This window comes from Manis javanica, chromosome 4, assembly GCF_040802235.1.
Source record: "Manis javanica isolate MJ-LG chromosome 4, MJ_LKY, whole genome shotgun sequence".
NCBI lineage: Eukaryota > Metazoa > Chordata > Mammalia > Pholidota > Manidae > Manis > Manis javanica.
The window spans coordinates 131,842,775-131,870,429 of NC_133159.1; the positions used below are offsets into that span (position 1 = coordinate 131,842,775).

At 54.9% G+C, this 27,655-nt stretch overlaps 1 protein-coding gene across 3 annotated transcripts in view; it reads right to left on the reverse strand.

The window, feature by feature from the left end:
- The window catches only part of SPNS2 (SPNS lysolipid transporter 2, sphingosine-1-phosphate), a 35,227-nt gene extending 16,276 nt beyond the window's left edge, over nt 1-18,951 (reverse strand). For 2 of the 3 annotated variants that reach the window (XR_012130533.1, XR_012130532.1), the window contains exons 1-2: nt 18,395-18,951; nt 5,114-5,179 (exon numbers count right to left, since the gene is read on the reverse strand). Coding sequence is in view for 1 of the 3 variants with exons in the window: in XM_073234984.1 (XP_073091085.1) it covers nt 5,114-5,179; nt 18,395-18,764 (436 nt within the window). In the remaining 2 variants the exon portion in view is untranslated. The remainder of the gene's footprint in view (nt 1-5,113; nt 5,180-18,394) is intronic. The other variant, XM_073234984.1, reaches the window with a different exon arrangement.
- Between the last annotated feature and the right edge of the window lie 8,704 nt (nt 18,952-27,655).

The window sequence follows — 27,655 nt, forward strand, 5'->3', positions numbered from 1 at the left end:
AGGCAGATGAGAGAGGACACTGTCAGGGATGTCATAGCCCGCGAGGGACCTGAGCACAATAAGGGTAGGGAAGGGAGGTAAAATGTTCCTGGAAGAAGGAACAGCACAGTCAGAGGCCTGGACATGGCAACTTTGTCCTAGACGGGGCTTATCTGGCCAGCAGGCATCTCTGCTGAAAATAAAGACCAGCCAAGCTAGAAGATTCCCGGGCTCAACCCTGTGGTGTTTGTTTGAAGAGAGCTTTCTGGGCAGCCTGGCCACCCCACCCCGAACTCCACGAGGTGGCTTTCCCAGCAGTTCCCACACGAGGATATCCTGTGGTCGGTGTAGAGGGAAGCCCTAGCTCAGCTCACGTGTGCTGAGCCCACAGGTCTGGGACAATGGAGCCTCCGGCCCCGGAGCCAGGGTAGAGGGGGGCAGGGCCACAGACAGCGGGGCGGGAGGAGTCAGAGTCCCTGGCTCACCAGGAGAGCCTCGGCCTGAGCCTCACCCGTCCTCTGTAGGATGGGCAATGTCCCCTCCTCACGGGGCAGGTGAGGGGTCATCAGCAAGAGAGGGCTTGGACAACATTCATCACCTCTCAGGGCAGGCCCAGAGCTCAGCGCACCGGCTGAAGGCCTTTTCCCCTATGGGCCCACAGAGCAGCCAGCACCCAGACGCTCAGAACAACCCCCAAGAAGGGCTCTGTGTCCTTGCAGGCAGCCCCAGGCCCCCTGCCCATGGGCTGCTGAGCCACCCTAAGTGCACACGTGGCCCTGTTTGACCCCAGAAAGTGGTCCTGGAACAGAAGTGGGTGAGGTCTGAGCAGGGGGAGTCCTGAGCTCCCACACTGTGGCCTTGGAGCCCATGTCCAGCCCCCACCTTGGCCAGGGCTGAATGAACCAAAGCTATTTTTACAAAGTCCAGATCCGGTCGGCTTGTTATTTAGAGACGACTTGCCATCTTCCACATCCTGTGGGCAGCCAGGCTGCTCAGGCAGGCCCATGGGATGGGCAGGGGTCAGGCTCTGTCTGAGTACCCTCCCTGCCCACAGGATGTGAGGATGGAAGCCCAGGCCAGCCAAGACAATGGCAAGGACCCAGGACCACCTGGCCCTGATGGTGCCTGAAGGCCCACCACGCTCAGACTTCCTGCGAGGAGAATGGGAACCACCCTCCTTCATACCCAGCTCAGGATATAAGCCCTGGGTGGGCCCCCCAGCCCTCAGGGAGAGAGGTTCCTGGGCCTCCCTCTGGACAGGAGGGCCTGGGGAGATAGCCACAGGAGCTGCAGCTGTGCCTTCAGAAAGCAGGTCTTTGCCAAAGTGGGAGGATGTTGCTAGGCTGGCCAAAGTAGGGAGGGGAGCAAGGCCAGAAGACTGTGCTCCAAAGCAGAGGCGCTGTCTGGTTTCGGTCTGAGCTGGCCCTTCCTCTGAACCCACTCTCCCCCACCCTCTTCCCCCATCCTGGCACTTCCTGAACCCCAGCCCTGTGTTGCCTTCAGCTCCTCTGCCATCCATTCTCATCTGTTCCCACACTTAGCCAGAGTGAACCTCCTGAAGCACACATCCTACAGGGACCTGCTCTGCTCTGAAAACTTCTCTGGCTCCCTACTGCCCCAAGACAGTTTTTGATTTGCCTCTGCTAGAGTCCCTGGAAACATAAGGCCTACATGGGGAAGGGGGTAGAAGTCCAAGGCGCGTACGGAGCAGAGGCTGGACTAGGCTCTCTGCATAAAGCCAAAGCCTTTCACAGATGGAAAACTGACCGTTAGCCTGAGAGCACAGTTTGAGATCAGGGAGCTTGCTCTGGGCTCTGGGTGGAGACTGAGTTACCCGTGCAACCCTGAAACCAGACCTGTACTGCCCGATCCTCAGAGGAAAGAAATCCTTTCTGGAGCCTAGAAACTGGGCCAGACTGGTGATACTTTCATGAATCTGGGTAGCGGCTATTTGGAGATTCCTTGTACTATTCTCTCTACTTTTTATGCATATTCAGAATGTTTTCATCACAGGAATGTTTACATTAAAAATACTGTAACAAGCTTCTAAGACACATACTGGTCCCCAGACACTCTGCATCACTTGGCTTCAATACCAGCCCCTAGTCCTGTTTTTGGATTCAATTCTTTGCTACTGACTCCTGGAAATTTCCCTGCTAGCTTCAGCTTTCAAGCTCAGCTCTGTCATTTAAATACTTTCTTGGCATATTTTATCCAGCTTGGAGGAAGAAGGAAAGCTTCTGACATCTACTCAATTTGAAAAACTGGAAGTCCTTTCCCTTGAACAAACTTGAACACATCCTTCAAAGCCCCACTCAAATGTCCCCTCCTCAGGGAAGTTCTCTCTGCCTGCCACCAGGCAGAGCTGGGTGCACATTCGCTGCCATACCCCACAGGCTCCCCACTACCCCCTGTGCTGGATGGTGACTGGATACATTTTCTGTTCCCATTGATAGAAGGAATCTACCTGCGTACAGGGAGAGTCCGCGGCCCAGCACAGGGCCTGCCCAGCGCAGATTCAGCAGCATCTGGACCTTTAGGTGTAGGCTGTGGGGGCTCCTGATTTCCCAAACCATCAGGACTTAAGACCAATAATTCTGCTGTGGGCTTCACAGAGGCTGAGCTATGGCTGCTACAGGAGACTTGGTGGCCAGCTCTGAGCTGGCCACAATCTTCAAGGGGGCTGCCAAAAGTAGGTTCTTCCCAAGCCAGCTCTCATGCTCAGGTCCCAAGGGGAAATAGAAGGGATGGGCCTAGGCCTAACCCTCAGCCACCCCACCCTTCTCCTGGCCTAGCAGCCCCTGGTGCCCATAAATAAGCAAGGAAAGAACCCAGCTCTCAGCCCTGGTCCTTTGATCTGGGCAAGCACCAACACCTGGCTGGCACCCTCCCCCTGGCTCTGACCTTATCGGGGTTTGGGGAAGAGACAAGCCCGGAGGCCCAGGCCAATTAGGTGACTTGCCTGGTTTGCCCACTGAATCGCATCCTGGTCTAGCTCACCTGCCTTCTTGGCTCAGATGGCCGAACAGGTGAGGATACTCTGGGGAGCTATGCCAGCTGTGCCAGGGGTAGGTGGCAGGGTGAGGGCCATGGGGTAAGGACTAGAGGGTCTCTGAGAGTGCTGGGAACTCACCATGGCCCAGAGGCACCCCCCATGCTGAGAACACAGAGAAGCCAGACTCTCAGACGCATGGGACAAGCCTCACCAATCCAGTGGCCATCTGTGCCCCCTGTCCAAGCCAAGAGGACTGCATAGGCAGAGTCCCAGTTCCAGGCCTGCTATTCTCTCACCATGAGACCTTAAGCAAGTCATTTCCCCTCCTCTAACCTCTGTCCCTTCATCCTGAAAGTGAAGCCAACAAAGGGAGCTGATAGGAGGAAGAACCAAACCAGAAGATGCCTGTGGGTGATCTGCCCACCTCCGGCCAGGCTGCCAGGGATAGTAGGAATGACCATGCCTTCTCTCTCTTAGCCCTGAAGGCTGCCTGGGTATACCTGTGGCAAGACTGGGAGCCTCCCAGCTCTCCCGTCCTCTTCCTGTGCCTGGGCAGCTGCACTCACCCTGACCTCACTCAGTGAGGGCTGAATGCAGGAGGCTGGGGCAGAGCCTTGCTCTGCATCTGTCAGCAAGGCCAAGACCAGGCGAGAATGAGGCTGGCTGGGTCCCCAGTGACTCAGCCACCACAGAGCGGGGTGGGGGTGGGGGTTAGGCAGCTACACTCTCTGATGCCCTTTCATCACCAGGCCCGTCCCTCCCACACTCCCCCCTTGTTTGAACTCTCTCTTCTGGACTCTAAGTGCTGGTCACTGGTGTGCAGAGCCCAGGAGGCTGGAGGTACCTGCCCCAGGCCCCCGACAGCCTGACTTGCTGTGGCCCCACCAGAGAGGCTGGGCAAGGGAGGAGCAGCCAGGGCACAGACCCCAGGCAGAGGTAATGTCCCCAGGGGCAGGGACCTGGCTACCCTCAGGAGGTGCTGGGCCCCACCGCCCTGCCCCGGCCCTAGCTCAGTCAATTCCCCCTTTCTGGGGCTGAGCCCGTGGACTTACCACACCTGCTCTCTCTGAGCCCCAAAGACCCTATCCGAGAAATGAGCACAGGCAGCCACGCTGAGTGGCTGTGGCATTCTGTGAACTCACAGAGGCTGTGGAGGTCTGGCAAAGTGCATACTGGAATGCCACCTAGACAGGTCAGGCAGGTTCCTGGACAGAGCTGGCTCGTTCCACCCCCCCATCCCCCCTTCCCTGGACAGTGCAAGCAGGGGAAGGGGTTCTTAGGCTAGACTGCAGACCATGGACTTCCTTCCACACATCTGACTAGGTCTCATAGCCAGACGGACTCTGGGGCCAAAGGAACCCAGCCTGGCCACACAGCAAGGTTGGGGCTGAGGCAGGACCAGCCCTGGGATGCAGCACTGGCTCTGAGTCTCTACCCAGGTCTGAGGGTCCTGCTGAGGGCACGGCTGGCTTGGGCACAGCCAGTGGGAGGGCCAGGGAGCCAGGAAGTCGAGGTCCAACAGGGCCATGAAGTGGGTAGGGCAGGGACAAGGGAGACATGGACCCCGGAGGGAGGGGCATATAGATGGGCTAACTGCTTAATGACCTGCCAACCCACAGGGGCTCAGGCCCTGCCTCCCTCCTGGTCAGAAGGCTGGGGCCTCAGAGGGAACCTCAGGCCCAGCACTAGCTCAGGACTCAGGTTCTCAGGCACCTGCCAGACCAAGGGGTACTTCCTGCTTTGACATCTACGAGATGACTCATAGGTTGATGGTGACAGAAGGAATTGGGGTGGGGGAGGATATGGAAACAAGGGTCACCCAGGCTCTGTTGACACTACCCAACCTACTGACCTAAGGATCTCCCCTCAGCAGCCTCAGGATGGGACCTGGATCCCTGGGCCCCAGGACCCAAGAGAAGGGTGACCCCCAAGGACCTGGGGCCCTCGGCCTGCACTCGTGGACAGCCCCTCAGGGCAGCTGTTACTTGTATTGTTTTACAAGAAGAAAGGCAGAGGTTTCTGAGAAGCAGTAAGCGGTGCCTTCAGTGAGTGGCAACAGTGGGATCTGGGCACAAAGCACATGATCTTTCCAGAGAGTAGGGCTCGAGATGCTAAGACCTGGCAGGGGGTGTGCCTCACCTGACTGCAGCAAGCCGGCGCCTCGGTCCTTGACCCCAAAGTGCTGCTGGATGTCCAGAAGGACGCCTGGGAGGGGAAGACAGAGGTGCTTACGTCCGATGCCTTGGTGACCCCGTTCCCCACCCCACCTACATCAGCCCAGCCCTCTTTCCACCTTGCAGGGCCCGGCCTGGCCCCTCTACAGAACTCTACCCTGCCCATTTAGCCAGGCCACTGAGGGCCTGGGAGGCCAAGCTTCCATCTTGACCCCGTGGTCTCCCATGCTTACCCTGGGGATAGGACCCCACCCCTTCACTCAGCCACTGCAGGGGCCCAAGGCACACACAGCCAGCCTGCCAGCCTGGGCCTCTTGCCCCGCTGTGGCCCAGCCCCAGGCTGGGTGCTGGGACCTGAGGAATAGGCAAGGATCCTGCCCTCCAGGGAGACAGCAAAGCCTACAGCCCAGAGAGCATATGGACAGCCCCTGAAAGCTGCAAAGGAAGCCCTCTGGTCAAGGAGAGGGCAGAGGGGGCCTGCAGGCAATGCTCACACCTGCTCACCTGCACGTGTGCACAAATACATGTGCAAACATACAAACACACTCACATACTCACCCAACTGTCCTCAGGATTCTAACCAGTACACTCCCACCCGCCACCCAGCATTTCCCAGTGCAGGAGCCAAGACGCAGAGAGAAACCAGCAGAGCTCTGGGCTGCTTTCTTTGGGGAAGGGGATCCCTTGAGGCTGTGCCTGCCTTTCTCCCAAGTCCCGGCCACCTCTGCTGTCCCAGTGGGAATCTACAGGTCAAGGTGGGGGCAAGTGGAAACCACCAACAGCTGCGGACAGACAGAGCCACAGCTGTACAGGTAGCCAGAGACCTCCCTCTCAACTTCCATAACATGTAACCAGGACTCCTAAATAAGCACAACCCCCAGCCCCGCAGGCCCCTGCAACACCCAGGGCCCTGCCTCCCTTATCTCTTGAGAACAGCAGAGGCTGCCTAAGGGCTGGAGCCACCCCACCTACACACATCTACACTGAGAAGGGATATAGGGAAGACAGCAGGGGGAGACAGGGCCTGCCTAGGAGCGCCCGCCCGCCCGTGCAGGGGACAGAGGAGGGACCAGACCCTGCCATCGGGGCGGCCCCCAGAGCTCTTCATGATGACGACGAGGAGGGGGAGGCTGTCAGCACTTAAGAGATACTGGTTTGCCAGCAGCAAACTCACAGACTCCAAGCAGGGATTAACGTTACCAAAGGAGGCTGGGTGGGGAGGAAGGGAGAAGGGTATTGAGGGACATTATGATAGGCACACATGGTGTGGGGGGGGTCACAGGGAAGACACCGTAGCACAGAGAAGACAAGTAGTGACTCTGTGGCATCTTACTATGCTGATGGACAGTGACTGCAGTGGGGTGTGGGGAGGATGATAATATGGGTGAATTTGTAGTGACCACAGTGTTTTTCATGTGAAACCCTCCTAAGAGTGTATATCAGTGATACCTTAATAATAATAAAAAAAGATACTGGTTTGCATTATGGAGGCTTCCATGTTTTACTAGTTTAATCCTCACAACCCTATGAAGCTGGTACCACTACCCCACTGGACAGATGAGGAAACTGAGGCAGGAGATTAAGCACAGCCTCAGAGTCATAAAACAGGAAAGTGAGCAAGAATGGAATCTCCAAGCACTGTATGAGGGTCCCATGTGGTGGCAGGGGGCACAGGAGTGGGAGAGTGGAGTGTCCTTGTCCCTACTGCCACCCAGGGCTGGGATGTGATGAACGATTCCCTGGAATCAGGGTCAGACCCGGCTGGTGTCCTCGCAGCCTGACAGCCAAGAGAAGCTGGCCTCCTCCTTGTTAATGCCCAGTGTGGATTTATCATAATTACCCGTAATGAAAAGACTGTGTGAGGCCCAGTTAATGACTTAATCATCAAGGCGGGCTGTGGCCTGGTCTTGAAGACAGAAGTCAGGGGTCCATCCAGGGCCTGCGGTTGGCAGGGACACCAAGTGGGACCTCCGAGGTGTCCCAACCTGGCCTCAGAGGCCCGGAGTTCTATCGAGGCCTGCAGTGGCACAGCTGGACCTGACCTTAGGGAGCCACTCACACTCACCTCCCAGCCCCATGGCCCATTCGCACTCCGGAGCCACGGACTCTGCTCCCCTCCCGATGTATCACGCCTCTCTCTCACATAGTCACCATCACCTGTGGCTCCCATGGGCTCAGGGAAGGACACAGGCTGTTCACCAGGCCACAGAACTGCAGGTGCGGCTCTGCCAGCCCCACCCTCCAGCCCCACTTCTCTGGACACCACCCTCAACCCCACACTCCAGCCACCCCAAACCACTCATGGGCCTTCAACTGCCTCTTCTACCCTGGCACAACTTTGTTGACTGTGCTAATTCCTGCCACTCCTTCAAGACGAGTTCAGATGCTTCCTCTCTAGGAAGTCTCCCCTGATTTCTCCATGTTCCACTACCCTCAGTAAGAAGGTTGCCCCCCACCTCCCCTGTCCATCCTGGTTTTAGCACTTGTCACACTAGGATTAGTGAGTTCTACAGGGAAGATACATAGGAACATGGATAAAAGCTCCTTGGACCACTGTGGCTGGTAGCTGAGTGCCGCTAGTTACTGGTTTCTGCTGCATTCCAGAAACTATGTAAAGCTCTAAAGATGGTTTTTCTACCCCTGCTACCTATGCTGATATCTATGATTACCACCCCAACTTACATGAGGAGACCAAGGTACAGAGGAGCGGAGCACTTATCACATAGCACGTAAGGAATCAGAGGCAAGACATGAAACCAGTTCTATTGCCAAAAACCAAAGCTTGTTCTGCCACACTGCCTCTGCCTGGCTTGCTCTGGTCCCCCAGCCCAGGGCCCCGCACCCGGCCAGCTCACAGTGACTGTGGAGTGGCTGCAGAGACAGATGGGCAAGTGTTCACCTCATCCCCCACCAGAACCCAGATGCCGAACCCAGGATAGGAACTGTCACAGTTTAGGTACTGGGCAAGAATGTGTGGGGTTGGAAGGCATTCAGAGGGTAGAACTGCCCCTGGGCCCTTGCACAGTGGGTACCATCCAGCCAAAAGGAGGGCATAGATCTACTTACAGTCACCGTAGGCTCCCCTTCTGGGAGGAAAACCATATCAAAATGGTCATGATGAAGATGGTACGTGTCCACAGCAAATCAAAACACATTTGCTTCCTCCCCAAGGCACACCCTAGCCAGCCAGCTAGACATGCTCCCTTCCCATGACTTAAGGCCCAGCATTTGCCTCTGCCTCCAGGAAGCCTCTCCTGACCTCCTCTGTTGCACAGAGCTTGTGGTAAGAAGGAGCAACATTTTCCCACATCCAGATGGGCATCCAGGTCCTTGGGAACCCATGGGCATTCTAGACCCCAAGACACAGGAAGATTTAGATGCCCTACCCTGGCACCCTGAGGCCCAGCCTTGGGTCTAAGGCCTGAGCTCCAAGCAGAAGGTGAGAGAGAAGCTTCCCAGGGATCAGGGCCTCATGCAGGCCATAGAGCCCTAGGTCAGGCCCTGCCTGTGCCTTTCTGGGTTATTTTCCTTCCTACAGGCCTCGAAGGGGCTATGACCACAGGCGGGTGAGATACCACTGGCCACTGGCATGGGAAGCGTGTGTCACAGCAGCTCGGCTGGTCGTCTCAGAGTTTCCTTTGGGCTCCAGCCTGGCTTGGGCCCACACACCCCCTCCCTTCTTCACCACAGCCTTATATTTAGCCTCTTTCCTGGAGGCTGAGGTTTGGTGGTTCACAGGATGGGCCTCATGCCCAGGAGCAGCCTCCTACAGCTCAGGCCAAACCCATTCTACCAGCCCCTCAACTGGGGCCATGCAAGGTGGGGTCCCACCCCACAGCCAGGTCCCAGCACCCCATGGTCGCAGCTCCCAATCCAGGCCTCTCCGGGTAGTCACCCCAAATCCACATCCAGAAATGCCCTCTGCCCACAGGCTCCTCCTCCCAGGGTCAAAGAGCTTTCCGGGATAAGAGCATCTGAATTTTCTCATCCATCCACCCCAGTCACACCCCTTCCAAGCCCCCAAGGGTTTTGCCTCTCCTCTAAAGCCAACTGTCCCTCCCACCTCCCAGGGATCTTGCCTGGGTCAGCCCCTGGCTTGAGCATGTGCTCTCAGCGTCTCCTTCACTTCTGTCTCCTGCACATCAGCCCATAGATGTGCTCTTCCTAGTGGTGAACAATCCTGACTTGTCCCCTCTGCCAGCTACTTCTCCCTCCCCTCTTCACAGCTGGAATTCTTAAAGGAGTTCTCTCCCCTGCCCACCTCAATGTCCTCACCTCCATCACACCCCTGAAACCAGTATACCCTGGTGGCCTGACCCCACAGACCCTTTGAAACCCTCAATGTTCCAGCCACCCAGACTCTAATTTCACCATCTGGTCCCCATTCCCTGAGCACCACCATGGCACTACCCAGGCCAGATACCCCGGGGTCAGCCATGACACCTCCCTGCCTCCCTCAGCCCTGTGAATGGGCCCCAAGGATTCTTTCTCTCCTCCACCCACCAGACTCTCCCAGGCCAGCCAGCATCTCTCCTGCAGCCTGATCTCACAAGCACTTACCAATCTGCTAAGTCCTGGGGCTTCAGAGACCACAGGCTAGTTTCTGGACTCAGGAGCTAATACCATAGCCCAGAGGTTGTCAGTTCTGGTTAGGGCTCAGAGTCACCCATGCATTCTTCAAAATCCACTGGCCCAGGTCCCTGGTTCAGTAATACTACTACTACCAACAACAAGTATTGAGTGCTTACTACATACTAGACACTTTTCTTAGAGTATTACCCATATTAGCTCATTGAATGTGGCTGCCCAGTAATGCTTAGTGGCTCCCTATTGCTACCCAAATTAAGCCCAGACTACTAGCATTTGAGACCTCAACGATCCAGACTTGCACAATCACCCTGTCCAGAGGCGAGACCCAGGAATCTATTAACACACTGCCCAGGTGATTGGAAACCACTGGCCTAGCTGGTCTGAAGCCCCTGTGACTCACACATCACACATAGCCTGCAGGTCTCCAAGCCCTGACTGCAGCCGTGACCTCTTCCAGCGGGGGTGTCTGTCTCCACCTGCTAAGATCCACCTCGTCCAGGGCCCAGATCCAAGGTCATATCTACCAGGGTGCCCCCCGCACAACTCCTCCCGCTGTGGCTTTTGCTGAAGAGGTACCTATAACCTTGAGGGCAATCCCAGAGCTGGACGGATTCTGGCCTGACCCACCCGACTGGCTGGTCACAGATACTCACAGTGATCCCCCATCATGTCTAGTCCCTCAGTAGCCCCCAGATTGGTCCAGACCCCATTCTGCTGATATCATGGAGTCCTCAAAAAGGTCAAGTCATAACAGGAAATCCATAGTGATCTTGGTAGCACAGCTCAGACCAACCTCTGATGAAAGGTTGAAACAACGTGATCCTAGGGCCTCTTCCTGCTTAGTCAGCCAAGGCAGGCCACCTGGTGCTCAGGCTCACTCCACTAAGCACAGTCATCATGGCTCCACATTCACCCTGCCTCTCTTAGAGCAGCAGACAACTTAGCTGAACTCCCAAGGTCATGTGCTCCAGAGCCAGACCAGCTGGGTTCAAATCCTGGCTTCTCTACCTTCCCTGCTCTGTGACCTCAGGCAGTTACTCAACCTCTCTGTGTCAATTTCCTCCTCTATAATATGGCTTAATTTTAAGATCTGCTTTACAAGGTTGTTGTGAGATTTAAATGGGTTAGTCTATTAAAATGCTTAGAACTGTGCCTGGCATGTAGTAGTCAATAAATGTCATATGTGTTATCACAGATCATGGGGCAAGAGCCCCAGCCATGACCAGAGAATGATGGGAACTCCCCACTCAGTGTTCTTTTCTGCAAAATGGGGGAAGATGGTGGGGAAGAGAGGGCCTGGGGATCTGAAGAGATGGGCCATGCCTGCCATTGGCTGGTCCCCCTCAGAGGGACCCTGGTCTTCCATGGAGGCCTCGGAGCTGGCTTACTCTGGAAGTCTCATCGCTGCTCCAACACTCGGCTGCAGCTCCCACCCCTGTAATTATAGGGCCTGAGGGCCTGGCTCTGCTGACCTGGCTCTGGATGGCTAAAGCTGGGAGACCACAGTTGGCCCCACCAGTACCCACCTCCTCAGCGCAAGGGGACTGGCCAAGACAATCCCTGGGCTAGGGAGCCAGGCTTTCAAGCATACACACTTGTCCCTGCTGCAGAGCTTCCATGGGGCGAGACCTTGCCCCCAGTCCCCAGGAACAAGCCAAGTGACCTTCAGGAGCACCTCAAGTCCCCAGCACTAAGCCTCACATTACCCATTTAAGAGTGACCCAGGACACCCCTACATCCCTTCTGGGTCCACCCAAAAATCCCAAGCACTCTTGTTCTACATATGCCAACCCTTCTACCCCTTGTCACCCCATAGATCTGGGTCATTAATGTCAGGACAGTTCAGTGGTCATCTCTTCAGGGATCATAAGGATAAGGACCCCAGCCCCAGAGCCTCAGGCCCTCAGTCAGGCCCCAACCCCTCCCTGAAGAACCTAGATTCCAAACTTGTACCCCTAAAGGGTACTGTGGCTGGAGTCCATAACACCCCTCCCTCCCTAAGAGTCCTGTCTACAGACCCGGCCAGCCCCAGAGGGCCCTCCCTTCTTCCCACCAAGTCTCCATGCCCAGAGTTGGCAGGACAGGCTGCCTGGCCTCTGTCCCGTGGTTCTAGTCTGTCATTTGGGGCCAGCTTTCCTGGAACCAGACATGGCCATAGCAATCTGGGGGCTTTGAGCAGATACTCCTTTCCCAGTTCAGTCTCCTGGGCCCTGTTCTGACTCAGGAACTCCTAAGACCACCAAGGTCTGGGACAAGGTGACCACAGCCTTATCATGACCCACAGACCTAGGATGGGGCTGGAGTATGGGAGGAGGGCAGCGGGGTGGGGAGATAAGAGAACTCAGGACAGCACAGCTCAAGCCTGCAAGCTGTCAGCCTTGTCCCCAGGTGCTGCTGCAGGGGCAGAGGATGCGAGCAATTCCTGATTCCACCTCTCAGATGGAAAATTGAGACCTGGTAGGTGAATGGGACAGAGGCCACAGAACCAGGCAAGAGGAAGCATTCCCACCTCATACCAGCAAACCCCAGGAAAGGGGGCTACAACCACCTCCCTCTCAATATCCATACCACTGCCCTCACGTAGGTGCTAGACACAGTGTGACCAAGACCCACCACCCATCCCCAGACACAGCCCTTTACAGTTTACAAAGCCTCATCACTCCTTGCTTCCTGAGACCCCATTTGCCAAATCCATGCTTGACACTGAAGGAACTATGAGGACTTCATGGAATTACTAGGTGGCAGGCAGGAGCCCCTCACCATGGTGGCCAAGAACTGCAGGGGGTGGGAGGGATGTTTGGGGGCTGGGACCCATCCCTGGCAGTATTCCTGCTTACTTCTTGCTCAGTGTAAATACTGCTGCCCATGGTTGTAGCTCCACTAGGACTCTCTTCACCAACCTCCCAGCTCCCAGGAGAGGGCCAGGCCCAGAGCAGACCTGCGTTCTGCTTCCCAAGGCCTCACTGCACGACCTGGGGCCAGCCCTTTCACCCCGAGTGTCCTATCTGCAGAAGACCAGGCCGAGCCGCCACAGCGCCCTCCTGAATGTAGAGAAGCCATGATGCCCAGTGTGGGGGTAAGGAGGCCCCACTGTCAGGGCTGAGCACTGGGCAGACAGGGACTGCTCTGATGGCTTCCCCAGTTTCCTCTCTGGAGATGCAAGGCCTGTAGCTCACTGTGTGCCCTGGTCAGAACAAAAGGGCAACACTAGCCCCATGAGAGGAGCCTCAGCCTCATCCAGGGTTGTCCAAACCTACAGCACCCCTTCAGCCCAGAAGGATGGGCTTTGGGGTCAGGCAGGGCTGGGTCAACCTGCCTCTGCCACTCAGTCAACAAGGGCCAAGCCCATGCTGGTCCCCCATGCACATTGGGGCCACAGAGATGACCAGGCTCAGCCCCTTGAGGGAGATAGCCACCCTACACAGGGGTAGGTGCTGTGACGGATATGGGGGATAGTGCGATTGAAAACTAGGAGTTAGGCACCTGGCTCAGCCCAGAGAGTTGGAGAAGACTTCCTGGAAGGAGAGCAGAGGCACCACGGAGACCCATCAAGGGAAACTGAGATTGGCTGTTGCAGCAACTGGGAAACAGTCCCTGTTATCCTGAGGGAAGGAGGTGCAGGCAGAGCTGGAGGCCAGCAGACTAGAGTTCCTGAGACCAAGTGCCCCATGTGACCTGTGGAAGCAAGACCCTGACCCCAGAAAGACAGGAACAAAACCCTCTATTGTGGATTCAGGGCTCAGAGAGGGTCAGAATCTGCCTTAGGTCACAGAGCAGGTCTAGCAAAGCCAGAAGCAAGCAGCTCAGCCCAGGAGACATTCAAGGCCCACCAAGGAGCACCAGCCCCAGAGACTAGGGATCAAGCCAATATCCCCTTTTCCTCCCTCCCTCACTCTCATCTCCCTTCTACCCTCTAGATTTCAGTTTCCCACACCCAGGCAGAGAGAGAAGTCACTTCCTGTCCCAGGAAGGACACAGAGCTCCTCTCTGAGCAGCTCTGACCTGCACAGCCTCACTCTGAGACCAGGCCTTAACCCGCAGCCTTCCTGCCCCATTCACAAAATGAGAAACTCAGGTGCAGGCTGGGTCAGTAACTGGCTCTGGGCCCCAGACCAAGGCAGTTGGTGAGTTTCTAGGCACTTCTCTGACAGGTCAACAGCACAGAGAGGTGCTGGCGAACAGGCCAAAAGGTGCCTGAGGAGGAAGCAGCAGCAAGGAAATGCGCAGCTGGTAGTTAGTCATTAGGGCTCTGCATTCCAGGCCAGTCGGCCATTCACCTGGCTGCCGACCTGCCAGACAAACACTCCGGAATGCCACCCTGGGACACCCCGCCCTTAAGTAGTGCTGATGTGGCAGTGGCTTGGGCAGGGCCACCTGAGGGGACAAGGCCACCTGAGGGGGCAGGGCGAGGCAGAGTTGACTGTCCTTATTCACAAGGATAGCCACAGAGCTTGGGTCTTGACATGGCCTCTACCCATCCACTGACCCCACAAAAGGCCCTGGGAGTCCATTTTCCCACCTGTCAGCACTGGACAGACTCAACCAGGCAGGCAACAAAAGAGCCAAGCACCCCAGTGTGGCAGCCCACTCCTGCACCCAGCTCAGGTGTCAGGGGAAGCCCCCAGTGGCTGCCAGGCCTCTGATCCTGGCTGGGTCCCTGTGCTCAGCTCTCCTTCTGGGTTTGTGTTAGTGAGCCGTTGCCATGGATACTGGTCTCAGCTTCTTTGGCAGAAAAGGACTCCCCTAGGGCAGGGCTCTGCCTCTCCTCACCAGCCGCTGCTCCGCCCAATTTCGAGCACCCAGTCTGCCACGGGCTGGATCAAAGGGAAGGAAAATAGGGCTCAGGAAAGGACAGGTACCCCAGAGAAGTTGGAAAAGGCTCTCAGCTCTCAAGTAGTCATTCTCCAACCATGAACAGGGCCCGCACCATCTCTTCTCACTGGGCCTGGAGTTCCAGGAGCAGAATGCCACCACCTACATCCTCAGCTCTGCTTCCATTTTACAGATAGAATAATGGAGCCTGGGAGCAGAGACAGCACTGGCACCAGGAAGCAGGGCTGGGAAGAGGGGACCTGGGACCCACACCTGAGGGGCTCCCTCCTTCTCCTGACCTGGCACCCATGTTTGAGCTCAGAATGGAGAGTGGGTAGCTCCCTGCCTGGTAGGGGCCCTGGGAGTAGGAGCCACGTGCCCTAGGGGAGCTTAAAGTGCCTCCCTTAAATTAAGCTGAAATTCATCTGCCCAGAGGGCTTTTGCCCTGGCCAGCAGAGTCTCTGAGTTTCCAGGCAGGAAATAGGAGACATGCGTCCACTTCCACCAAGAAAACACTGCAACAGGGGCTTCTAGTCCTGTTCCACCCAACTATGCAACCTTGGACAAGTGCCCACATTCTCTCGCTGTGTACACAAGGAAGTGGAGGGATGGCTTTAGAGGTGGTGTCTGGGCCATCTCAATTTCATCCAACTGAAGCAGCGCTCAGTCAGAAAAGCAAGAGCAGAAGCCTGGCCCTCCTCACCTGCTTCTGAGGCCTGCTGCCCTCAGGGGGTTCTCATGGAGAGGAGAGGCCATAATTAGCTGGATCACCGGGTGGCGCGCTGGGAATGCTAGAGCAGAGGCAGAACCTACTGGAGTTCCCAGGATGGAGACAGCCCTGGCAGAGAAGGGAGGGGTTTGTAAAGGCATCCCCAAAAGGACTGTCCAAAACAGTCAAATGAGAAAGGCATAGTGGTTGGGGACAGCTTGAGCAGAGGCATGGAAAAGAAGGCAGCTGACATTGGTGAAGCTCCCCTAGGAGTCTGGCCTTGTCGCAGGTGCTTAGGTGACATTCTTATTTACTCCGCACAACCCAGGAACTGGAGAGGAGGAAATGATCACCCAGAAGGCTCAGGCGACATCTCCAAGGTCACACAGTTGGTTAGTTGAAGAACCTGGACTCAAACTCTGGCATCAAAGATTGTAACCTGCACTGTCCCCTGCAGTGGCCCAGCCACTGTGGCTGTTGAGCCCAGTGTAGCAAGTCCAAATTGACACATGCTGCAATTGTAAAACACACTGGGTTTCAAATCTTAGTATGAAAAGGAAAGCAAAATATTCCATTAATAGCTCTCATTTTGAAATATGTTGGATACATTGAGTAAAATACATGAATTCATTTCACTTATTTCTTTTTACTATTTAATGTGGCTACTAGAAATATTTAAATGATATATGTGGCTTGCATTATATTCCTTTTCAACAGAGCTAATCTGTACCATGAAGATGGAAATACACAGGACAGATTTAAAGGAAGAGAGTAGTAACTACCCCATTCTTTATGGGAGAGCCAGGGCCAGATTGTGAGCTTCTTAGGGGTCAAGTGGGCATGAACATCAGAGGTGAACAGAACGAGAAGTGGATTGTTTGCATCCCCTCCTCTGTCCTGGCTGGGCCAGCCAGCAACAGGTGAAATCAGGCCTAGGATGACCATTCCCCTGCTCTCCACTCCAGACACATCAGGCCATAGTAGTTGCCATAGGGACAGTAAATCTTACTAAAAACTGAACTTGGGGGCAGGGGAGTGGGAGAGTCTACCATAAAGAGAGGGAGAGGGCGCCAGGCTTATCCGGAGAGGAAATCTGTGCATGTTGTGTGCTGGGGGTGGGGCAGTGCACAATCTCCCAGCCTGTCCTGGCCAGAACAGGGAGAGACACACAGCCCAGGCCGGTGTTTGCACAGGGCTTTCCGGACCTTCCTCCCTACCTCCCCACGCCTCTCTAGCCTCTGATCTCTATCCCCCCTTACCAATTCATCAGAAATTTTCTATCTTGTTTCCCTGTTCTGACATTCTGACTCTGGGACCCAAGTAGGGGTGGGAGCAAATAAGTACCAGGTCTCCCTGATCCCACCATCTCCCCCTCAGCCCCTGGCAGAGTCAGTTTCCCTAAGAATATTAAGAAGGGTGGTCTAAGGCCGGAAAAAACAATTGGAAAGTGTTACCATGCCAGAAGCAGTACTGTTCATTGCCCAGCTGAGAGTGAGACACCTCTTCCCAGGCAGATGCTTGCTGGTAGGTCTCATGCCAGCCTTGTCATATACTTTCCAGGTCATCTGGGACAAGGGGCATGCAGGGGCCTCAGTTCCCCCATCTGTACACCGAAGTCGATTTTGCACTGACTACAGGTCCCCAAAGTTCTCTGACTTCTCCCCACTTTAGGTAGGCACATAAGATCTCAGGCAACATGGCACATACATGACAGGCGTTGGTGCATTTGGATGGTGCTAGGTATTCCTGCTCACCAGCTCAAAGTAAGAGCCTCTTGGGGAAAGCCCAGTCTCAAAACTGGTGCCACTGGTACCCACTTCCAACTTCCTGAAGCGGAGAGACAGAGATCCAAAAGGGTTTTGAAAGCAGGAGTGGAGGGAGGAGGAAGCTTCTGACCTCCCATTTGAGTTATTCCCTGTCATTTGACACAAACCCTATTGGGCAGAGGAGGATTCCTACAGCTATCTTTTAATTTTGTTTGGTACTTCGGTATTTTACTAAGCTGTGGTTAGGCAGGTTCTAGGCCAGCATGCCAGGTTTTCAGTCACTGCTCTCCTCCAGCAGGGAGCCCTCACTTATTCCGGCCTGGCCAGAGTCCTTTTCTCTCAAGGCTGCAGCATTCCCACTGAGGGGCAGCTGAATCTAGGGACAGTCCCTACTCACAAACCCCTGAAAACTGGGGGAGAGGAGCCAGCGACCAGAATCCCAGAAACCCATCCATCCCCCAAAAGGCCCAGGGATTAACCAACTCGCAAACGGAGAAAACAGACCTAAACACAAACTGAGACTGGCCCAAGGTCACACTCTAAGCACATGAGGGGCAAATCTGGGACTAGAACCCAGTTATTCTATCGTCCCCCACCCAGACCCAAGACTAGTTACCAGAGATGCTCACAGAGGATGAGGCAGCCCCTCTCCAGCCCCAGTGGCCTGAGCCCTACCCCAGGCCCCAAGCACCATAGAGCAGGGGGAGGCGTCTTCAGGCCTCTTGCCAGGGCCAGCTGCAAACCGCATCCTGGGTCCCCAGGCGCCACGGACCCGCCCCGCCCCTCCCACCGCTCCCCGCAGCCCGGAGCCTTTGTCAGCCACGCGCTCACAGGCTCACACACATCCCCGCCGCCTGCGCGCACTCCCTCGGTCTCCCCTGGTGCACACCCGCAAGGGGCACGCGCACTCGCCGCACGCACGCAGGGAGTGGAACCAGAGGAGGAAGGAAGGAACTGACCGGCGACAGACCCACAGACCTCCTGGCCTGGGGGAAGGGGAGGAGAGGCCCCGGGAACCTGAGGCTGGGGCAGGAGGGGCGCGGAAGCGAGAACGCAGAGAGACACAGAGGAGACTCTCGGAGAAGAGGACAACAGATGGGACGTCAAGGGCTGGCGAGGACGCGTGGGATACTCCAGGGCTGGGGACTCCCCCAACCCCGGGCCCGGGGACGGGTGGGCAGTCCCTGGATTGGACCAGTGGATCATAGGGCATTCCTTGCCCAGTTGTGCCTGAGCCGAGGGCCCTTAGGGACTCCACGTAAGGCTTGGATATAGGGGGCCTCGGACCAAAGGCTCACCGGGGTACCTCGGGGGGGTGGGGGTAGGGAATGGGGTCCTAGTTCTTGGACTGGGTGGGGCACTAGCTCACCTGCTACGGTGTACCTGTCCAGGTAGTTGAGCACGTTGCCCAGGCTGAGGATGGCAGCAGCTGCCCCCCGCCCGCAGCCCAAGCTGGCCGGTTTGGGTTGCTGAGCGCCGGGGCCCTTGGCAGCGGCTACGCAGCTGGGGGTGCTCGGGGTGCTCGGGGGTCCGGACGGGGCCCTCCTCACACTGCCCGACAACGTGTGCACCTCATCGTCTGCGGCCAAGACTCCAGCGGCGCCCGCTCCCCGCTCCCCGCAGCAACCGCCACTGCCAGCCCCTCGCTGCGCCCCCCGGTGCCGGCGCCGCCGCTCCGCGTCCGCCTCCTCCTCCTCCGCGCCGCCCGCCGCCGCCGAGGCGCATTCCAGGCACATCATGCCGGCCGAAATCGGGGCGGCGGGGGGCGCGGGGGACGCGGGGCCCAGCTTGGGCCCACTCAGTGCGTGTTTGCGCCGCGGAGCCGCCGTTGCACCATCCCGGCCGGGCCCTGTCGGCTCCTGTGCTCCGGTGGCTGCTGCGGCTCTGCCGCGGTTCAGCCCGATGCGCCGCGGCCGCAGCGGCAGCTCTGACAGCTGCGGGCCGGCCCCGCCCATCAGGCCGCGCCCAATCAGTTCCAGGCTCGGGCCACAGCCCCGCCCCGCACGTGCTGCCCCGGGGCTGCCGGCGGGGGCGCAGTCACGCTGGAGACGCGCGGTCGCGGACGCTAGCAAGGACCCAGAGGGATTTGTGGGGAACTACAGAACCAGGAGCAGAATACGGGGAGCAGGGCTCTCCAGCTCTCACTCAGTGTTCTCCCTCCCCGCTCCCTACCACGAAAGTGGGCTACTCTGGGAGAACGCTGAGAGCTCCCGCTCAGAGCAGATGTACGTCCTGGAGCGAGAGGCTCAGACGGTTAAGTCAGGGGCGCCTGTAGGAGGGCCTGCAGCTGCTCCAACAGCTACTCACCTGCCCTGAATTAATCAGTTCAGGCAGGGCTTTATAAGGACCGAGAAGCATGACCGGTGGGGAGCTTGGTCCAGAACCCAGGCCTCCACCAGACACAGAAGGCTATGTTGCCCACCTCCCCAGAGAAACCCAGCCCCAGCCCCCAACATCCCCTGTGACCATTATGTGTGCGCCGAGACCCCAACCCTACCCTACAGACTGTCAAACCCTGGCAAGGAGAACCAGGGCTCCAATTAGGGCTTACCAGAAACAGGGCATTAAGAAGAGGCCTCCTCCCGGACTCCAAGCATCAGACTTCCCCCTGTGCACTAGAGAAGGGACAAAACTCCCAGACGGAAGACAGGAGGCTGGGTCCTAGCCCAGCTCTGCCCTGGCCCCGGACAATACCCCTAACTCTCTCTAGGTCTCAGTTCTCTCTGGGGATACTTGGGAGAATAAGATTGTCTGGAAGTCTGTGAGCGGTCACTCTCCGTGGGGGAGGAGGCAGTCCCGTCTCCCATGAAGAGTGCCTGGGTAGTTACTGTGTTCAGGGCCACAATACTGTTCTCCGTGTCTCAGAAGTGCTATGGTTCTGAGAACTGCCCCGACCCTCAAGCCCTCTCCCTCTTACGTTTTAAGACTTAAGTTGAAATTAGAATTCTAAACAAAGTGCTGAGGACAAAAGATTAGAAGCAGAGAGAGCCTAGGAAATTTTCCCGTGTTTCACGGACAGGTGCCAGGGTCCAGAAATGAAATTATCCTAGCGTGCGTATATAGCTCATCCATGGGCAGGGTTGGTGCTGACCCGGGGCTCTGATACCAACCACCTGGGCTGGGAGCTCAGTTTCCACGTCAGGCTGTTCCAGACCCCACATCCACGGGCAGGTGCATCTCATGAAGGTGTTGGCCGCAGTGAGTCACGGCACAGCCAAGGGTGACACAGCACGAGGCGCCGCCCCCACCGTCCCTGAACTTGTCTCCTGTAAGCAGAGTTAATTCCCAGGCTGGTGTTTCTTGGCGCCTTCGAAGTGTATTTTAAATTCTGAGAAGTGACTAAAAATATGCTTCAGTGTGTTGGGCATGAATGATTGTGATGGAAAGGTTAGGAAACAGATTTCATTCTGAAAGTTGCCTCTCTGCCTCTTTCCAGCTTGCTGAGCTCAGGCTCGAAAAGCTGGAGAGGGTGAGTTCTGCTGGGTGGCCTGGGATGACAAGTGGTTAACAGGCAAGGACAGACCTAGGGGCTGCAAGGGGCCAGCCCTGGGCCCCAGCAGGGACCCTCATAACTGTGTGATGGTACCAGCTAGAGAACAGTGTCCAGCTGTGAAGGAGACATGGCCATGGCTCTTAGTCCAGTGCAAGGCTCCCTTCCCACTCCCCCAAATGCCTCATTCTTTCAGCCACAGCCCTGCCCAGAGAGACAGTTTTAGCCCTTGACCAGAAAGTGGAGTGTCCCCTTTCCATGACTCCCTTTCCACCACTGAGCCGGCAAAGGTGGCAGAGGTTTGATCCTTTCAAATTTGGGGACCTCTGAGCTGCCACCAAGCAAGCCAGCCATTCCCACTGTGTGGGTTTTCCTTGTTAACTCAAAGGCACTCCCTAGAACAAGGTTTGAGTGGGATAAGGGCCCACCTAGGGCAAGGAAATGGGGAAGACAATAAGCCCTTTCTGGCTACGCGGCCCTGGGCTAGTCACAGAGGCCTTCTGAGACCCTCTGGCAGTGTAATGGAACCATCAGCCATAGGATTGTAAGGTTCTTATCGCCATCTCACTGATGAAGAAACTGAGACTCTGGGAAGAGAAGTAATCCACCCAAGGTCACATACCTCATAAATGATAGGGCTTGCACTACACCCAGGTGTGTCAACCCCCCAATCCAGTGTTTCTTCTACTGCCCACAATACTGTCCTTAGCTTCTCCAGAATAGTTTCCTCATTGGCATAGGAGGCTGAATTCAATGATGGCTTAAAGGACTGCTGCTATCCATTCATTAGGCTTAGACCATAACTTCAAAACAAAGAGGGAACAGGACACCAGTATTCCAATGCAAGTATGTTTGGGAAATGGTGAGGTGAACACAGAGAAACAGTCTTCCTTACTGAGGGACTTCTCAGAAACTTAATCTGAGAGTGTACACTGTGAGTCTCCCAGAGGCATAGGCTGCCACGTCCCCATGTCCGCAGAAGAACTTGTAAAATAACTAGAACTTTGCAGAACACTGTCTGAGAGACACTGGCTCCCCCTCGGCTGATAACTAGAAGCTCAGTCCACCTCCCCCTGCCCATCCCCCTTACATGTAGTGCCTCCGTAGATCTCAGTCCCTTCCCTTCTCTCTCAGCACACTCCCCATTGGCAGCCTCTCACCATGTTCGGGCTTTCCTCAATCATCCACATGCTCATGACACCCCAACCTCCATTTCTAGATGTGGCCTCATCTCCGAGCCCTAAGTCTGTACGCAGCCTCCGGCACACACACACACCCCACCCCAGGTATGTCAGTGCCTCAAACTCAACACAACCAAAACTGAACTCATCATCTTTCTCCTAAACCTGTTCCCACCCCAATATCTTTAGCTCTTGACAAATGACACCATCATCCACATTGTCACCAAGCAGAGAACTTCTGGGCCATTTGGGACTCCTTCTTCCCCCTCAACTCCCATATTTAGGGCCAGTTCATTTTTTCTTCTTAATATCTCCCAATGTCCCCACTGCTCACTGACAGTTCAAACCTCTCTATGTCTCATTTGGAGACTTTTGAGGATCAACATCATCTGCCCCAATATCCCTCTCCAGCCTTTTCCCTATATTCCTTGCCAGCAATTTATTTTTATTTTTTATTTTGGTATCATCAATCCACAACTACAGAAAGAACATTATGATTACTAGGTTCCCCCTTTCACCAAGTCCCCCACTACATACCCCTTCACAGTCACTGTCCATCTGTGTAGTAAGATGCTGTAAAATCACTACTTGTCTTCTCTGTGTTGCGCAGCGCTCCCCGTGCCCCCCACGCACTATACATGCTAATTGTAATGCCCTCTTTCTTTTTCCCTGCCCTTATCCCTCCCTTCCCACCCATCGTCCCCAGTACCTTTCCCTTTGGTAACTATTAGTCCATTCTTAGGTTCTGTGATTCTGCTGCTGTTTTGTTCCTTCAGTTTTTCTTTGTTCTTATACTCCACATATGAGTGAAATCATTTGGTACTTGTCCTTCTCCGCTTCTTGCCAGCAATTTTTTAAATCACATGATGACCCCATCACTACATTGCCCAAAATATTTCCATGGCTCCCCACTGCCTATAGGATTAAAAATATCTAAGTTCCTGATATCATCTCCAAGACTCTTCATAACCCCTCATGACCCATGCCAATCTCCAGTCTCAGATCATACTGCTTGTCTCTCAAAATTACACTCCACCACACTGAAAATGGAGCTACCTTAAGTCAGTCAAGTTATTACACTTCCTGGAGCCTAGAGGAGTGGAGGGAATTGGGGACACATGTCTATAGTCCCTGGTCTTCCCTCAATACAAAAACCCTTGTCCTACTAACACAATGTTTCAGGACCACGGAGAGCGTCACATGGGCAGCCCCCCTCCCCCTGCCCTTCAGTCTCCTCTGCCTGTGCTCTCTACCTACCTCTCTCCTCCTACCTGTCATTCAGAAACCCAGCACAAACATGATTTCCTCTAGGAAGCCCTCCCTGACCCACCTGAAAAATTGTCATTTCCTCTTCTAGGCTACTTGAGTAACCTGTGTATCACTCTGTCACACCAAACTCATTGTGTTAGTTATGTTTGTACATGAGTCCACCCCACCAACTCACCGCACACCAGACCATGAGCCTCAAGGGCTCATAACCTGTCTGATTCATCTCCACAGTCCAGTACAGAGGAGGTGTTTAGAGAATGTTTGTTGATTGAATGAATAAATGACATTTAGCAGGTGCTCAGGAAGTGTGTGTTGATCTGCATCATGTTTCTGTTGCTACAAGTGACTCAGCCACCAGCCAGATTCCTCTACTGGCCCCTTTGAAAAAGGCATTTTTCTCCTGGATTGACTCCACCCTCCATTGGGTTCCATGTGCCATCTGCCTCCACCCTTTGATGACCTTCTCCACAGGTTACCACCCACAGATGAGGAAAAGGCACCTTCTCTCTGTTCCTGCTGTTGCCAAGCTGGGGACCTGTTGGAGACCCTCCATCCCCCAGCCTGGGCTTGCCTCATGAGTTTGCTCAGAACACTCGTCTCTGCCTCTCACTCCTGCTCAGAACAGATGGCTGAGTCCCCACTAACACAGAAGTTCCTGTTCTGTCATCTGAACATTTTTAACACTTTCTAAATTATAGAAGCTTCAGTCTCCTTTGGTCATGGACTCGGACTATCAGAAAGAAAGAATTCCTTGAAAGACATTGAGTATAACCTCTTCTCTGGCCCATGGAGAGGCTGCCTTTGAGAAAGGGCTAGTGTCCTGTCCAAGACCACTGTAATAGACATCATCTTGTTTTTGTTTTTGTTTGTCTTTTTTTCTTTCATTGCTGTTTTGTTTTGATGCTCAGACTCCATCCCCCTTCCTAACAGCACCCTGGTTTCCTGGTTTTAATGAAGGTATAAATCAAGGTATGGCCATTGGATCCCACTAATCTTCCTCACCCAGTCTTTATATCTTAAGTAGGATGGCAAAAGAATAGGGAAAAATTGTCTGGGGCTCTGGTAAATGCTCCCCTGTAAGAAGGCGCATGACCCCTGGCTCCTTAATCTCTAATCTTCCCATCAATTTGTAAGCTCCTGCTATGCTTCCAACACATCCCTTTCTTGCTTAAGATAGTCAGTTTCTGTTCCACAGAACCCTGCAACCCCAACTGATCGTCGAAGCACATGCAGTCACATACCTCCCTGAAGTGCATACAGCTTGTTTCCAGCAACCTCTGCCTCCTGCCAGCCCTGTCTTTAGAGGCTACATTAAACTAAAAACCTCACAGGTCCACCCACCCAGGCATGGAGGAGAGACATTTCAGGAAATGAAACAGACAGACTGATATCTGGTGTTGCAGTCCCCAAGCCAGGGTGTGGGTGATCATCTTGATGCATGTGCTCAACCCTCCAAACCTGAGGTCCGGGTAGAAAAAGAGCTTTTTCAATGCCCTATAAACACGAACTCACATGCTCACACACCAACACAGAAATAAGCACAACAGGCATACCTCATGCCAGGGTGACACCTGGGAGCTGGAATGCTGTGTGTTCTGGAAGAGCAGCAAACATATTAAGTGAGTAGGTCAGGCTTGAGGGATTCATTCTGCTGAGCCCTGGGTTCCCCTATTGACATTTCCAACAAACAAGTCCAGAGTATAGGGACTGAGATCGCTCAGCAAGTGCCCTGAAGTCCAGGAAAGTGTGTTCTGTTGACCACACCTCTGCTCTGGCTTCAATGGCCAGGTTCTCCTAGACTCTCACCTGTCACCTCAGCCCAGTGAGGTCTGAATGATTGGCCCCAGTGAGGAAGGGGTGGGTGGGAGCTGAGTAAACCTGGGGCCTGGGTTGGCTGCGGAGCAGATACTGGTCTCTCACTCCTAGGGTCCACCAGCCCCAGAGCTTCCATCCTGCTCCAAAGCACTTTGGATGACAACATCCTATAAATTCCTGGCTGGGCATTTTGTCTAGCTCAGTCTAGGAAGCACCACCTGCCTTGCAACCCAAATGCCAGGATGTAAATTAGTCAGAAGAAACTGTCCCAGATTATGGAATTCAAGCCCCACCTCCTCAGCTGGCTTCTGAAGTCCCTTTGGTCCCAGTCAATCTCTCTTGCCTCCTCTCTCTCCCCCAACACACACACATACACACACACACACACACACCTTCCTCTCCAGCCGCACCACGCCCTGCCATGATTCATCACATATCTCCTGCCCCACGCCCCTGTGCCTTACTTTGCCTGTCCTCTTCCCCCTACTGGGAATTCCCTCCCCCTACCCACCTGCTGTCCACCAGCTCCTGGGCCACCTCCTCAAAGGCTTCTGAGGGATGAATCCCCTCCCCTGCCCATAGGTGTGCCTCACTTGGCCTAGCTGAGTGTTTCCCTGTCCTGTTTTGGGCTGTGAGGTCCATGGCCAGGGTTGGAGGCAGATTCACTGCCCAACACCAAGATAGCCACCCACTTACACCAATACATCTTTCTGGAATTTGCATGAATGAGGTTTCTGATCTTTTTCCCTAGCCACTTGATTCTGGGGGTGGCTGATGTTCTGACTTTCGAGAAGCCCTCACCCATTTTCTGGGAGCTGAGCCTCACAGAGGTCCTCCCCAGGGCTGCAGGGAGGAAGGTTAGACTCTAGAGCTGGGCTTCTGTGGGCCTAGCCCCAGCCTGTGAGAACCACATGAGGTCTGCTGTGGAAAAGCCACATTCAACACACCTCTTTAACAGAGCTGGAGATTCTGTGGCCCAGAGAGGACACAAAGTGGCCCAGATCACACAGCCAGTGAGTACCAAGTGGGACCATGCATCTTGGTTCCTGCACAGACCCTGCCACTTCCTTCTCAAAGAAACCAAGTGTGATAGTGTGATTTATAATAAATAACATGTCTGGTCTTTGTCCTGTTCTGGCATAGAGCTCCTAAAACCCTTGGAATTTTCTCAGTGATGAGAGTCCTAAGGTGTCATTTGTTTGTTAATGAGGTGACTTTTGGACTGCACCTAAGGATGAGGGATAGTTGTCTAGAAAGCCACCCATGTGATTGGAGGGTCGGAACTTTCAGTCCCACCCATCTGACCTCCAGGAAAGGGAGACAGGCTGGATGTCGAGATTGATCACCAATAGTCTATAATTTAATCAATCATGCCTAAATAATGAAACCTCAATAAAAACCCAAAAGGACTGGGCTCAGAAACTTCTAGGTCGGTGAGCACACAGAAATCTGGAGAGAACAGTGTGCTCAGAGAGCATGCAAGCTCCTCACCCTTTCCCCATACCATGCCTTGAGGGTCTCTTCCATCTGGCTGTTCCTAATTATATCCTTTTATAATAAGCTGGTAATCTGGTAAGTAAACAGGTCTCCTGAGTTCTGTGAGCTGCTCTAGCACATTAATCAAAACCCAGAAGGGGTTCATGGGAACCTCGGATTCATAGCCAGTCAGTCAAAAGTACAGATGACAACCTGGACTTGCAATTGGGATCTGAAGCGGAATGGAGGGTAGTTGTGTTGGACTGAACCTTTAACCTGTGGAATTTGACACGATCTCTGAGTAGATAGTGTCAGAATTGAGTCGAATCATAGGACACCCAGCTGGTGTCAGAGAACTGCTTGGTGATGTGGGAACCCCCTAACGCACATGTACTTGAAATGCAGAACCCTTACCAAGTAGCCTTGCAGATCCTTTATCTTGCAATTTCAGGGGCAGCCTGTTTCATGAGCTCCAAGCATCAAATGGTAGGTTGTGGGGCTGGTCAGCTGGGTGAGGCCACTCCTGAGGGAGGATTGACAATGGGGTTGGGGGGTCGGGCAGGGGATGAGCTGGAAAGTCCAGCTCCTGGATCTTGTCCCACCCAGAGGGGGCAGGGATGGAGCAGGCAGGGGTCAGGAAGTGAGTGTGAGTCTGAGTCACTGCTCTGCCCACAGCTGCAGGGAGGTAGGTACAGCCTGGCACCATGAAGATGGCGAGCTGCAACTGAACAGTGATCGCCTGGCTTGGCACCAGGGGAGGGAGAGAGAAGCTCATGCTTTTGGGTGGAAAGAACATGCTCCCCACTGCTACCTGCCAGGAAGCTGTTGATCTCCTGCAGGGCATGCTGTGCCCAGCTGCTCTGAACCCAGCAGCAAATGTAGGCCCCACAGAGCCAGCCTTCTCATGGGCTGTGCTAGGGTCAGAATGTGGGCAGTGGGGGTGGCGGGGGCTGAGGTGCAGAGCAGGGCACAGCCAGCAGTGCTCATGCACAGCACAGCTTACTCATGTAAGCACCCCAGCATGGTGCCGGGGCAGCAGGTCTGTGCCAGCTTGGGCACTCCTCCATGGGGTTCCCTAGAACATGAAGCCATACCCTACACCAGCACAGGAGTGGAAACCTACCTCCAAGACTACTGATTCAGCCCCCACCTTTTGTTCAGTGAACTCATGCAGAGGGATGTCCTGTGCCCTCTGTACCCTGAAGAGTAGGGAAACTGGTCAGAGTGGAAGATCCAAGGTAGGGGTGCCTGGAGACCCATTCAGAGCAGCCCCCTTGCTTTCCCCACTTCTGGGGCAGCCCTGCATCCTTGGCCTGGACTGCCCACCTCTTCTCCTGCTCCCTCTCCCAGCAGAGATGCCTTGAGGCTGTAAATAACATGATTGTCTAAAGGCCTAAAA